A 14,889-nucleotide genomic window follows, 5' to 3' on the forward strand; every position below is an offset into this window, starting at 1 on the left:
ACAGTGTAATTAGCTTGAGAAATAATAATACTACAGTAAGTTAATTTACCAGATACTCTTATCCAGAGCAAATTACATTACAGAAAAACAAAGGTGCATTTAATGTATATGAGTAATAGTGTCAGACTGGGCTAACAATATACTTAGACCAGCAGATATATATGTAACATCACAAAAGCACTAATTCAAATTAATGCTAAGCAGGAACTAAAATACAATTCCTGAATACACAGTTTACATCCATAGCGAAAGTGTAGTTACATCCATAGCTTAAGTTTTCTCTTCAGCATATATAACAGATGTTCAATTGGATTCAAATCAGGTTTGCCAGTCAAGAATTTTATCTTTTTTTGGCTTTGAAAAACTTTTTTCTTTAGACAAATCTAAAATTGTGCAGTATAGTGCCAAATCAATAAAAATATGTCTTTCACTCAAATATTATTGCACTCACTCACTGAATCAAGTATCTTAATGTGATCCAAAACAAGAACATTTCCTGTAGAATCAAAAGACAAGAGCTGGTGGCCATCTCCCAACAGAAAATAAATAAAAATAAAAAATTTGTCACCTCTCTGCCAATAGGTGGGGCTATACCAAATAATTTAAATGCCTACAACTTTACCAATCAGGCTGGAATTTTGTATGCTATATCTTTGTCAAAGGCCCCCCAGTGGCCCAAAAGACAAAAAAGATATTTTAGAAAACATGGCCGGCATCAGCCAATCAGATATCAGCAGCCATTTGACAGGCTTAGCAATGGCCAATTATCCTAAAACTTGGACTGCATTCAGAATGGCTCCCTAATTTTCATTATGAATTTGACACTCTAAATAGTTTGCTCAATATTCCCCAAAATGCACCATGAAATGTAGGGTACATGCAATGTACACGACTTGATCACCAGAGGAATTTCTTGTCAAGATGGCGATGGCTGAGCCTGAAATGAAAACAGGTAATTTGATTGGTTATTCATAAATCCAGCTGCACCATACCCACGGCTAATATATTGAGTATAACCAGCCCTGTTTCCAGGTGCACCGCACATTTAGCTCAGTCTGCTCCTTGGCTCTGATCTGAAAAATACCAATATTCACTAGCCACACCCTGAGCGCCCACGTGCCGCCCCGTTGACTGCACCCATGCGCCGTGCGACATTGATTCCACATAATAAAGCCCAGAGACTAAACATTTTTACCATTCATCCAATATGTCAGCTTAGAAATTTGTAATAGTTGCATGCTGCTTAGACCCCATTCATTTATGCTTGCGGTTATATTTAAGGGACCAAGCACAAAGTGCTGCAACCCTATTGTCTTCATTCTGATTATTACCAATGATGTAACAACATCAGCCCACATGGAGGAGTTCAAATATTGGGGTCTGATTCTGTAGTGAGGGAATAAGGGATTTGGAGATTAACCGCTGTGTAGGTGCAGCGGCCAGAGTAATGTGGCCATCGTGTTGGACGGTGGTGGTGAAGAAGAAGCTAAGCTGAAAGGCAGACCTCTTGATTTACCAGTCGATCTTTGTCCCTACTCTCACCTACGGTCACAAGCTATAGCTAGTGACTGAAAGAGTGAGATTGTGAATACAAGTGGCCAAAATGAGGTTCCTCCGTAGGGTGGCAGGGCTTACTCTCTTTGATAGGATGAGGAGCTCAGTTGCCCAGGGGGACCTCAAAGTAGAACCGCTGCACCTCCGCATTGAAAGGAGTCAGGCGAGGTGGTTCGGGCATCTGACAAGGATGCCTCATGGGCGCCTCACTCTGGAGGTGTTCCTGGAATGGCCACTGGGGAGGACACCCATGGGCAGACCTAGGACAAACTGGAGGGATTATATCCACTGACTGGCCTGGGATTGCCTTGGGATCCACTGGGATCAGTTGGCAGAAAGGGATTTCTGGGCTTCTCTGTTGCCCTGTTGCCACTGCCACCCTGATCCAGCAGTTTAAAAAATGGATGGATGTAACAACACGTGTAAGTTCTTTGAGGTGGTAGGCTCATTAACCCAAATAAATCAGACCCACAAGGTTTAATAAAATAAAATTTATTAAACAAACATCTAAACTAAAATTTTGAATGAGAATTTCAAATATTTCATATAAGGATATGGAAAGTGGACTAGCGTGTTGCTTGTGCTCACCAGCACACGTGGTGTCTGAGAACAAAAGCTCCTCTGTTGAATCAGCTTTTAGCATTTATTGCTAGCTAAATATCTCCAAGAAACCAGGGAAATGGCATGAACAAAAAGCTATTTAAATTATCTACGTCTAGCTAATCTCAGTGCACCTTGACATTATAAACATATGAGACCATATATCAAATGAGTATATATTAGTACAGGAGAGACCACATGAACTGACCTTGGTTAAAAGGAATGCAGACTGCAAACTAATGATAGCAATGGAGTACGTTAGCTATGTGGGCTAGGCGGCTGTAGCCAACTAAAAGATAACATACAATCGACAACATGCTTATTTGAAAACAAAGAACAAACAGAAGTTCCCTAAGCTAATTTATGTCTGGGTGTTTGTCAGTCCTACTGCGGGGGCACAGATGGTTCCGTGTGGTGCTAGCCTGTCCTAGGAAACTCAGACTTGGGCACTGTCTCTGGATCTCCATTGCACTGTATGTAGAAAAAGCCAGTCTCCATCCTGGATTTTCTTGTTGATCCTTCCATCCTTTTGGGAAGCCTGGAAGCTGTGATAGCTCGCTGTTGCAGGAAGGTACTGTAGACTACGCGCATTTAACCTGTTGCTATGTGGCAGAACAACAGCAACATGTAAAGTTAGGTTATGTTTACATCCAGGTCTTGATGCCTAGTTCAGATTTTTTTTCCCTATATCTACTTTTAAAAGTGACCCATATCCAATACCTGTGTTTACACAGTTTGCACTGGAAACAATCCGCATGTGTGTACGAGGGTTTGGTTACTGATATGAAAGTAATCAACCACACCTCCACAGCCATATTGCCATCTGCAATGGACACAAAACAAGACATAAATAATAATTCAAGCTATTGCTTTTCGAAGAATCCTAGGTCAACAATGAACATCCCCTGTATTTTGGCCTATACCAACTCGTTGCCCCACATAGGCATGTAACCTTGGTACTCACCACTGTACTGAGCTGTTGTCCTCCGTTAAACTTCTTTTAACATTCACTGTTACCAGCAGAAAGTGGTTGTGCAAGTAGTATGTGTTACGTGTAATTCAAATGCTAAAAAAGTATGAGAATATTGCATTTTGTATGATATGGCAATCGCAAGGACTGGGAAATTCCGATCTGTGCATTTGGATGACAGTTGCATTGGCTGATATCCGATTCCAACTGGATTTATTTCCACATATGGACATGGCCCAAAACGGATCTGAAAGTATTGGATTCCGTGAGCATATGTTTATAGTACAAATCCGATCTGTGCCACATGTGAGCAAAAAATCAGAATTGGGTCACTTTTACCAGGTGGTGTAAACCTAGCCTTAGTAAACTCCTGTATTTCCTCTAGCTTACTAGCAGTATAACAAAAAAGTATAGGAAAAACCTGAATAAATGAGTAGAGAAACATAACAAATGCAGATGCGTCCATACAGGAGTACTGCACGATGCAATAAAGCAATTAACATCCTATCATGCTCTGTGGCATGTATAAAAATTTTTGACTGTGTGGCTTTTTGGCACCAGTGCATGTGCACTGGGTACATACATGTGAAGAATTATGGTAAACCAGTAAACACAGAGCGGACATGTGAACCCACGGGGACGTGGTCCAAGAAAGCTTTCAAGCCATCTGACAAACTGAACAAAGAAAACAAGTGACTCATTGTGAAAAGACATTGCTAATGTGGTTTCTAATGTTTCCGTAAGTTAAAGTCATAAATAAGGCAGTTGATATTTTTGTAGAAGCATTCGGTTACACTTCAATAACATTAACTGTTAGCTATATACATCCGGAAAAGCTAGCTGGTAAGCTAGATAAGACTTTCAGTTAGAAAGTGATTTGCTAGCTACCTAACTGACCATTACTGTGTTTGACAACGTAGCTATAGAGCTGGATAGCTACAACTGTGCAGCCAGATAGACTGTAGAACAGTTGTACTAAGTAACTTTTCCGAACAATACAAACATTCATTGGCACTCGACTGTAACATAAGCAATTATAGCTAGCAGGCTAGCCACAACTTCTTATTTAAATTTTAGTCAAGAAGTGTGCACTGTCAGCCATTCTGTGTTCTCACAGCTATAAATAGAAATGTGGTCAGCAACTTGGTAATTCTATTTTGGCTATGTATATAAACAATGTGTAGTAATAAGAGCTTGTCATCTAAATGCAATATTGGCTTGTTTTCATTACTTACAGGAAAATGTACAATAGGGGCAAAGACAGCATTTCTATACAATTTGCTATACTATGTTGTTACTATCCTGAACTCTGGTACCGATATAATTTAAGCAGTACAAGGTGGAAATTATTCAAGATGTAATTGCCTATTGCTGAAAAATGTACTCTGTCACTTAAAAATGGAACCAGTTAATTATGCTGACTCAATTAAGTGACATTTTTTAATCATGAAATACTTGGTAAGAGATTTCAAATTCACCGAAAAAAATTTACATTCATATCCTTGTCAGCACTGGCGAGGGAATGGACCCAAATACAGAGTAAAAAACTCAAACTTCAAAAGGCAAATCCAAAAAAGACTTTAATCACAAAATGTAACAAAAGCAGGGAACCAAAGTAGAGGCCATGTAGGGCTACTCAAAAAAAAAAAAAAAACTCAAAGGTAAAACGGCAAAAAAATCAAAAAGTCCAAAAACACGCAGAAACAGAACTCGGGTGGGGCAGAAAGATGATCAGGCAGAATACACAGGCAGGAACACATGGGCAGAAAACACAAGCGGAAACACATGCAAAAACACAAGGAACCAGCCCCAGAGTCAGGGAAGCAAAGAGCTTAAATAGTCACAAAGCGAACAAGACACAGGAGGGCACAATTCACAATCAACCAGGGAGGGAAGGGGAAAACTGTCAGGCGAGGGTGCGGGAGTGGACCCAAACGCAGAGTAAAAATCGAAAATCCAAAAAATGGGGAAAACAAGACTTTAATAAACAGAGAACAGGGAACAAAGGGACTTGCAGGGCGAAACTTACAAACAACGAAAAACTTCAAAAATTCACAAGAAAAAACAAAAAATACAAAAACCCAAAAACGAGGGAAAACAGGGCAGGCAGGGCACAGGCAGACAAGCAACAGGTGAACAGGAATCAGGCGGGAACAGGTACAAACAGGTTGCAAGGCAAACAAACAAACCAAAGCAAAGCAAAAGATTCCAGCGCCAGAGTCGGGGAGAGGGAGACTTAAATAGAAAGACGCAGACGAGACACAGGAGGGCACGATGAACAATCAAGCCACAGAGAGGGAGGGGAACACGAGACAGAACGCAACTAATAATTGGATAATGGGAACCAATAAAACAATTAACAGAACACAAAACCGAGGTGCCGCCATCTGGCGGCCCAACAGAGAAACAACACAGGGGGAAGACACAGAACCCTGACAAAAACGAGACATGAACCCAAAAAAATGATAGAATAATTGAAAACAATTATATAATTAACCACAGGGGAACGAGCAGGACACAAAACAGAAGTGCCGCCATCTGGCAGCCCAAAAGGGAAAAACAGAGACAGAGGCAGAATCCTGACAATCCTTCTAAAAGTGGCTAGTAGTAGCCTACAGTTAAAAGTGGAATGTGACTTAAAGTCACTATCTGCAAAACTAGCTCTAAAAGAACGTCAATACAGATAGCGGTAGGCTATTCTATAAACTCCTGTAGCCACTGATGTTCAGTACACAAGCAAAATTTCAAGCTTACTGAGCCCACTGAACTATGAGAGTAGCCAATAATTACTAAATAAATAGAAAACACACAAAAATTACATAAATTCTGCTGATAAATTTGTCTTATGTATTATTTTATATTCTGCAGTCATCATCTTTGTAATTGGTAGGTTTTCTCATCTTTATCATCACCACTTCACCTTAATCACCAACATAACATTGTCTCAAAATAATTTAAGAGCAAATTAAATATATTAAGCTATTCTCATTATTTATTAATGTTGACTTATTTATTTTTCAAGTGATTACTCTTTTTCGTCATCAGTTCCATCATCATGCAAAGACAGAAATACTACAACTAATAACATTTTTAATAACAGTAAGCTATTAGTAGCTATATCAAAATAACAATGTAGTCAAGATAATAATATGGTGGAATCAGCATAATAGCTCCTTAATCTAAGAGCAACATATGCTAGCTTTACTGTGTAATTATCATTCATTTATTCATCATGATTCATCACCATGGGCAATGGACACGAGAGCATTATGGCACGTAACATTATTATTAGTAATATTAATAGTAGTATATAATATCAAATGAACAATATGATCAAAACAATAATGACATTTGATTCATGTAATCCTAGGTCAAGGTTTAATACTCAAAGTATTCTGATTTTGGCACTGATTTAAACCCTTGTTAAATGGCATAATATTGGCTGTATGTGCTTGGACTCCATGTATTGCTACTCCCAGCTACACTATAGGACCAAAGGTATCTGGACATCCCTTTGTCTGGGGCTGTTTATCACGGTTTGGGCTAGGCCCCTTACTGTAGTTCCAGTGAAGACAAATCTTAATGCTACAGCATACAATCACATTCTAAGATAATTCTGTGCTTCCCCAACAGTTGGGGGAAGCCCTTTTCCTGTTTCAGCGTGACAATGCCCCTGGGCAAACAGCGAGGTCCATATGGAAATTGTTTTGTCGAGAACGGTGTGGAAGAACTTGACTGGCCTGCAGAGAGATCTGACCTCTACCCCATCCAACACCTTTAGAATCAATTGGAAAGCCAACTGTGATCCAGGCCTAATAATCCAATCAGTGCCTAAACAAATGCTCTTCTCGGTGAATGGACGCAAATCCCTGCAGAAATGATCCAACATTGAGTATAAACCCTTCCCAGAAGAGTGGAGGTTGTTATAGCAGCAAAAGGTCGACTAACTAAAACGTATGCATGTATATACCATAAAATAAATGCACTCAAATCCACTTTAAGTAAATAGCAAAAAGGACAAATTTCACTCTACTGTTACCAAACTTTTGGAGGGCACGGCACATTCATATCGCACCCTTTTAATGTACCAATAAACACATGTACAGTCAGATGGGGTCACAACCATAATGTGTAGAATACATGTTACTGGTACTGGAAGGAGGACTGTTTGGTTATTCTCAGCATCTTGCTATTTTACAAACCACCTGTTAATTGTAATCTTAAATATTTCCTATTTACTCCTCTATCACATAAAGGGAGGATATATAGGCTACAGCCTATATGCAGTTTGCATAGATTTAACAAACACAGGCATGCACATGTAATGAAACAGAAAAAAATAAAAAAATTAATTTGAAGTTGGAATCTATTTGTAAGTCATTGGGTTACTTGACAAACGAAATTGCACAATACTTTTTTATAATCAAAGTTTATTTTGAGGCAGATGTCAATGGACAAATATATTTCCAAACTGGTGGTGCAGTAGCTGACTGTGCAAGTGTGTCCGTGTAGCCTAGTGTGGAGCAATAGTGGTATTTCCATGCGTGTAGAACTGTATCGCAGCCACGTGTCAAAACTGGAGATATCTCCAACACGTTTCCACTTGAGATTAAATGTACTTTTTTCACTGGACGACAACACTAATATCAAACCATTTGCTTCTCTGTTGTCATACAACAAACGAAACAAACATGTTTTGTTTTCCGCACATAACCATATCTAAGCAATAGCAATAGACTGGTGAGAGCAAGGGGTCCCTTGACACCTAATTAAAACGCTGGTTGCACGAGAGTTTTCTTTGATTCAGATCTGAGCATCGCCCGAAAATACCTTAAGTTGATCCACACAGCTGATGCATTCGATTCTAAACATTAACCCTCAATAGCCAGCACATTTGCAACCTTATACATTGGTATACTGATTGTTACACGGGGAAATACTGCACACAAAAATATGCATTCAGCAATTAGTAGCTGTGAGATTTGCCAGCAAGAGATGTTTCTATAGAAACTGTTCAAAATAACACAGATTTTCCCATGATACCCTCCTGCACCATGCAACGCGAAGTGCTTCGCTTAATAGTTTATTGGGTAGTTGCCGGTAACTACAGCGCCTCGAGCTCGGCTGCAGGCAGTTCAGGCTTCACTTTGAATTGTTTTCGCGTCCAGTCATTAGTGAATATTAAGTTTATCGTCGATAAGTATCCACCTGTTGTGAAATTTTGGATTAGAGAGTTCACTTGACATTTCAGGAGCTTTAGCCTAATTTTTCTCGGTGTGATGCATTACTTTTGCTTCGGGTAATTTCTGCTTTGTTGAGCCAGCGTGTATAGCGTATAGGTTATAATACCGACTCATGGCATTTTAATTATGACAACAATTGGATACATGCACGCTCCGGTTTTACACTTCGATTTCGAGTTCTTAACACACGTATCGCCTTTGAGAACAGATACTGCGTGATATTTCATATATTAGAACTAAATTAACAGATCATCTAACTGCATGATGAACTCAGACAAACCAAATTTTCTGTCACAGCCAGTAGTGAAAAATATTTTTGTGTATCGCAATGGAGATCCGTATTATGAAGGCCGACGTCTTGTGATAAACGAGAAGAGGGTGAGCAATTTCGAGACATTTCTAAAGGAAGTAACCGGCGGCGTGCAAGCTCCGTTTGGGGCTGTGAGGACCATTTACACCCCAAAAGCGGGACATCGAGTGTCTTCGTTGGAGCACCTACAGAGCGGGGAGCAGTATGTGGCGGCTGGAAAGGAGAAATTTAAGAAACTAGAGTAGGTAAAATTGGTCGCTGTATCTGAAGAATGACGCGGTCTCAGTTCTGTGTAATTGTATGTTACTTTTTATCATATCAGAAATGAGCAATGCTGTTGTTAACGTTTTTCTTTGCCTTATTTGGATGCAAGTGGACGCAACTGCAGTTACAGTACAGTCTGTGCAGGCATTTGGTGTCTTAAAGGTGTTAAGTTAAATGCTAAATATTGAGCACCTCACACATGAGCAAACGAAAGTTTGTGGTGACCTTTGAAACTTACAAAAAGGTCTTTAAAATAGTTTGAAATCAAAATTGTCACCACCTTTCCTTGAAAGGCATGTCGTGCAGATAATTGCTAACTTAGTGCTGCATGTTGTCTATATATTATGTACTGAACTGCTGTTTTATTTTTCAACTTGCTTGTCATTTGCAGTTATTTGCAGATTGGAACCAAGAAGAAAAAAATGCTGCAGAGTAATGGCCAGGTAAGACTTCAGGGTGTTTTGCACCAGTGGCCTGTTTACATATTTAGCACACCTGTTATGTAATACGTGTGAAAATCTGAAGAAAGTACCATCACAAGTTATCAACACCTGAGACATGTTTTTGGCTGTAAATGTGGTTAAACATATTCTGCAGTAGATGGGGCAACATTTTTTTTGTTTTCATAAAAAATAAATTGAAGTATATTCTAGTTGAGATGAAAAAGGCAGTGTACAATGTCTGAAAGTGACTGTCAAAATATGTAATAAGAAAGCTGTAGCAAAGGATATTGAAATCTGGTAAAAAAAAAAATTAAAAAGACCATTTTCAGTGTGTTATGGATCACACACAGTGTTTTGCAATCTTTTAACTAAGAGTTTCTAATCTGTTTACGAGAGTAAAGTTATTGAAATATGTACAACTGTGCTATTGCGTTTGCATGGAAAATATAGTTATTGGTAAAACTTAATCATTTATATTATAATTTAATGAGGTATTTACATTATGCTTTACCATTTGGTAGAGTCTTTCTTAGGGGAGTGCTGGTGTACTTCTCAGTATGAAAGTTTTCTGCTCCCAAAAGTATGATGACAGCTCCACCTGGTAAATTTTTTGTTTCCAGTTTATGTGTTTGAGGAAAAACCGATATATTGGCACAAAATAGGTGTGAATATTGTAATTTTTTAGCGTAGAACTGAAATAACACTGAAATATCACATGGACACTTATTAATAACATCAAAAAGTATGAGGTTGTGGTTCTTTCATCTGAAAGAGAATAATAAAAATCATCAATATTTTGTAAAAACAGAAACATGCTAATTAATTTTACACTACAGGAGATATTTCAATAATACAGCTTGAACTGGTAAAAGTATGGTTCATTCATTATGGACATTTAAATATTAATCTTTCATTTTCATATTATATTCAAATGTTTGATAGTTCAGGGTGCAGGTTTCAATTCTTCTGTTATTTACAGAACTTCACATGCTGTGCTTAGTATATATGCACCAAATCGGCTCTCTAATTTTACATCTGCATGATTATAACCTGTCACCTTTTATATACTTAATTGCTTGAAGTAATGTGTGCAGAGGTCATGTCGAAGTTGTGTTGTTACCCTTGGGTCATGGAAGTCTTGGTAGGAACACGCAGTAACAAAAGATCATTATTGCTGTGACTGTGAAAGAGATAAGTAATTTACCATGCATAATGCATGCCCACTATAATGTCACTGTGGGAATTGATTCCATGGAGCCTTGAACAGATAAACGGAACATGCAAGGGATTATTTGCACTTAAGGAAGCAGAACAAATACATGATAAGGGGTTGCCCTGCTGTTTGAGGGAGTTCCTTCGTTAGCAACCGTTCCTGTAATCTGCAGTGCTTGTCCAGAGTTTGCAGCCTCTTGTTGTATTTTGCAGATAGTTGTACCCTGGTAACCTAAGCGATGAGCAAATCTGCATGTTTGTGCTTGCAGAGATTAACCTCAGGAGTTAATTAAGGGAGAGTTACACCTACTCTGTGTATATTTTATGTGTAATACACAACGTAGTCTCAGTTTCTGCTCAGAAACTGCTATGTTTGCCTTTCTGCACAGACAAGATGCATGGCAATTCATGATCATACCATGTAGACATTTATAAAGCATTTGTGTTGTCTCTGTGGCCATTTACTTTTCTCCTTCCACACAGACCAAAACAGTAATGAGGTTCCTTGTGAAAACAAAACACATATAGGCTAGAGAAGTACAGTTTTTGTATCTGGTGGTTCAGCAAGATATGTAAAAATAATAAAATATAATAATAAGTCATCAAGTTTAACCCTCTTAAAATATGAAGCTATGTTAGAGTGGATGTTTATGTTTGCTCATCGGTTAACCAAAATGATAGAAAAGTACACTTTGGTTCAAAGAGTCATCTCAAAACCTGCAGTTTAGCTTTTTTATGTAATTTGATGTTGGAGGGGAGGGTCTGGGGCGGTGGGTTTGAACAGCCTTGGAATGGGAGTCCTAACATAAGTGGACAAATAGGGGCTAGATGTTTTTGCAGGGCCATTCATATTTCTTGCCACCATCCTTGTAACACACCAGTGAAAGATAATTTTTAAAAGAAACTGCGGTTTGTTTTGTTTATTGTCAGGCATCCCATCTTCATCACTCGCAGTTGCGTGTGAGCTCACTCACAATAGGGTGCCTGTTTTTTAGGCGGGGCCTTGATGTTAGAAAGGTGTGTTTTCTATTTCACAGGAAGGTGCGACATTTACCCTTCACTTGGTCGTTTGAGTCCGTAATCAGTTAGGCGAGGTGTAATGTTTCGCCGTCTCTCTTGTCGTCTGGGAAGGATCAATTTGTTGATGGTCTCTTTGACTGTGAATTATTAATTCCCTGGGCATAATCAGTGCCCTTGAAAGCCTGTTTTAATTCAAGTGCATACCATGGTGCCCTTGCCCAGCTCTCTTGCTGTTGTTACCATTAGCTCTTGAGTGATGGTAAAAATATCCTTTTGGTACATTCACATTGGCTTTTTCCTCTTTGCTGTGCCTCCCTTAAAGCAGAAGTATAGATGGTGGAAGCGGGTGCAGGCAGATTTTTCCGTGCCTACAAACAAATAAAATTTGGCTGGGTGGAAAAGAACCAAGACAATGAACCAGATTCCCCAGTCTGGTATGGCCAATTGTATTTTTTCTGTGTGCTGTGTCCCCAAAACATGTCAACCTCTGCTTCTTGTTACACTGTAGTTTGCAAGTTGGCCTTCCACAGACGCAAGTTAGAGGACAGCACTTTATGTGCAGCTCAACAAGCGGACTTCCTTGGTGACACGAAGGGCAAATGTGTGTTGCCCTGCAGGGCTGCTGCTCAGCGGTGACGCCATCAGGCGTTTAGGCTTTAAAATTAAAATTACTCCAACAAAAAGCCTTCAATGGCTTTTCCTAAATATTTGGGCTTAAACCTCATTGAACTCTCTGGTGGTTTTGACATTTTCACTACCCTGTTTATTTATTTATTTTTTTTACAGTTTAACCAGGTTTATCCTATACATAACCCCTCATGCAACCTCTCATTTTGTGCACAAAACTTGCCCCAAACAGGAATGGTCAAGCTTAGGCCAGGAACCAATGACTACATTAACCAATAATAAATAATAAAATATTAACATTATACATAACTATATGATAAAACACAAATAAATACCTTTACGAATGACTATCCATATAAATAAAATTATTTATTTATTTAATGCCAGGAACTGAATAATTAGGTTACAAGCTATTGAAGCAGGTGACAAATAAAAGTGACATGAATCCCAATGTATCAAACACAGTTTGAGAATAACTAGGTTTTGTAATGCCTGTAAAACAATGGTTATATTCCTATAGTTATAATACTAAATATAGTAGAATATATACATAGTATCCTTTGCATTCCATTGCACAAATAGTAACAACAGCACCCACCATATTAGAATAGCATGAATGTGTCATTTTCAGTTTCACTTTGTCCTGCATTGCATGTCGTCCTTCATGGAAATAAACATCCTCATCCCCAGAGAGTGTACTTTCACTTTCCCCTTCTGAACCATTTTCTTTTTTATTTGAATGAAGTGGTAGTTCTACTGATGATGTTTATTTCTGAGGCATGTTTCTTAAGTATGACAACTGCAGTGCTGTGTGCTTTGTGCTCAGTGTGTGTTTTCAACAGCTAATAATATTGGTGGAAAAACACTTGAAATTTAGCAAAATGCTGCCACGGTCTTCGAACACAAATATGCTTTTATTGTCGGTCGATTCAACATGTTTGAGAGTCTCCACTGCATAACAGAAAAGAAAACAATCCTATGTTTAGAAAAAAGGGTGTTATTCAATGGACATTAAAGGGAGTGTTAAAATAAGTAATTCTAGTAAACTGAATAGACTTTTAAAAAACATGCACTGTATGTACCAAAAGTATCTGGACACCCCTTGGTCTGGGGCTGTTTTTCATAGTTTGCACTAGGCCCCTTAGTTTCAGTGAAGGCAAATCTTAATGCTTCAACATACAATCACATTCTAGATGATTCTGTGCTTCCTCAACACTTTGGGGAAGGCCCTTTCCTGTTTCACTATGACAATGCTCACGGGCATACAGCACGGTTTTGTCAAGAACAGTGTGGAAGAGCTTGACTGGCCTGCACAGAGCCCTGACCTCAACTCCATCCAACACGTTTGGGATCAATTGGAAAACCATGTGCAGGCTAGGCCTAATCGCCCAATCCGTGCCCGCCTTCACTAATGCTCTTCTGGGTAAATGGAAGCAAATTCCTGCAACATCTAGTACAGTCTAAAGCCTTCCAAGAAGAATGGAGGTTGTTATAGCAGCATACGGTGGACCAAGTCCTTATTAATACCCATTTTGGATGAGATGTGGGATGTCAGTTATGCACATACTTTTGGCCAAGTAGTGTATATCACTTTGTATTTCTTTAACTACCTTTTTTTGGTGTTTTGTCTTATTTTGCACAATGCATCGAGTTTGTCAGTGTGCCAGTAATAAGCCTTGATATATTTCTCCCTTAGCCTATATAACAAAGCCGCTATAATTTCCAAATACAAATGTTAAAATTGATTCAGTTGTGTCCTTTATTTCAGGAAAATAGTCATCTTTATGAAATGAGGTCGCTACAGAAATTGATGCTGTAATGCTGGACAAGCCTGACGCCAATAGGAAATTTAAAAAAGCTACCTTTCTAAGTATTAACGGGATGTGCCTCCCAGTGGCCCCAGGAGTTAGTTTTTATTAACTTGCCTAACCAAACATATGAACTGCAAGGCACCTTTCCCCTTTATCATGGCACATTTTATTTGCGGGAGCAAAGCAAAGGTTTCCCAGGTAATTGGCACGAATGCAATCACTACTGGGCGATATTTAACGAGGCCTATTTATGAGGGCCGCACTTTCCCCCTTGGCACCCTCTTGCTCGGTCTGATTATTTCGATTAGAGAGGCCCTTCAAGGCTCGCTCCTCAAAAAACATGCACAGTACATTCTCTGACCCCTGGGCTCTGTGTGTGCCTGTTTGCGTGAGTGTGGATCACCGTTGCTAGGGAATAGTCTGCCCTGCCAGAGGACAAAACCATAGATGGTGCCAATTAACCCCTGGAGTCTAGGTGCAACTGGGGCAGCCCCTGCTCTGGCTTGCTGCTGACTGACCTGCTGCTTTTACCTCCAGCTGGAGAGAAAAAGGACAGCAGGCCACAGGAGATAGTTTTCAGACCTGAAAGTCCCCTGGGAGATGGCTGGGAGTTATCATGTACTGTGCAGGAAGTAACTTCACTGTGAAAGCGGAAAATTCAAAATACAAAAAAAGAACTGCGCGGGCTCACAAAAAAGATGAAAAGCACAGAATAGCATGTATTGTGGCACATGCTGTTTGAATCTCGATCGCGTTTAATCACATTATCATTGTCACTGATGCAAAAGGTGAGCATTAAACAGAAATGACTCCCACTGTCCATTGATTTAAAAAA

General features: G+C 39.2%; 1 protein-coding gene across 3 annotated transcripts in view; it reads left to right on the forward strand.

Moving 5' to 3' along the window:
• Positions 1 to 8,198: 8,198 nt before the first annotated feature.
• Positions 8,199 to 14,889, forward strand: part of LOC118216754 (doublecortin domain-containing protein 2-like) — a 44,819-nt gene continuing 38,128 nt past the window's right edge. For 2 of the 3 annotated variants that reach the window (XM_035398246.1, XM_035398410.1), the window contains exons 1-2: positions 8,200 to 8,918; positions 9,333 to 9,384. In XM_035398246.1, coding sequence (XP_035254137.1) covers positions 8,629 to 8,918; positions 9,333 to 9,384 — 342 coding nt within the window. In that variant the 5' untranslated portion in view covers positions 8,200 to 8,628. Of the gene's footprint in view, positions 8,919 to 9,332; positions 9,385 to 14,889 lie in introns of all 3 variants that reach the window. The other variant, XM_035398322.1, reaches the window with a different exon arrangement.

The sequence above is a fragment of the Anguilla anguilla genome, chromosome 1 (assembly GCF_013347855.1).
Source record: "Anguilla anguilla isolate fAngAng1 chromosome 1, fAngAng1.pri, whole genome shotgun sequence".
Classification (NCBI taxonomy): domain Eukaryota; kingdom Metazoa; phylum Chordata; class Actinopteri; order Anguilliformes; family Anguillidae; genus Anguilla; species Anguilla anguilla.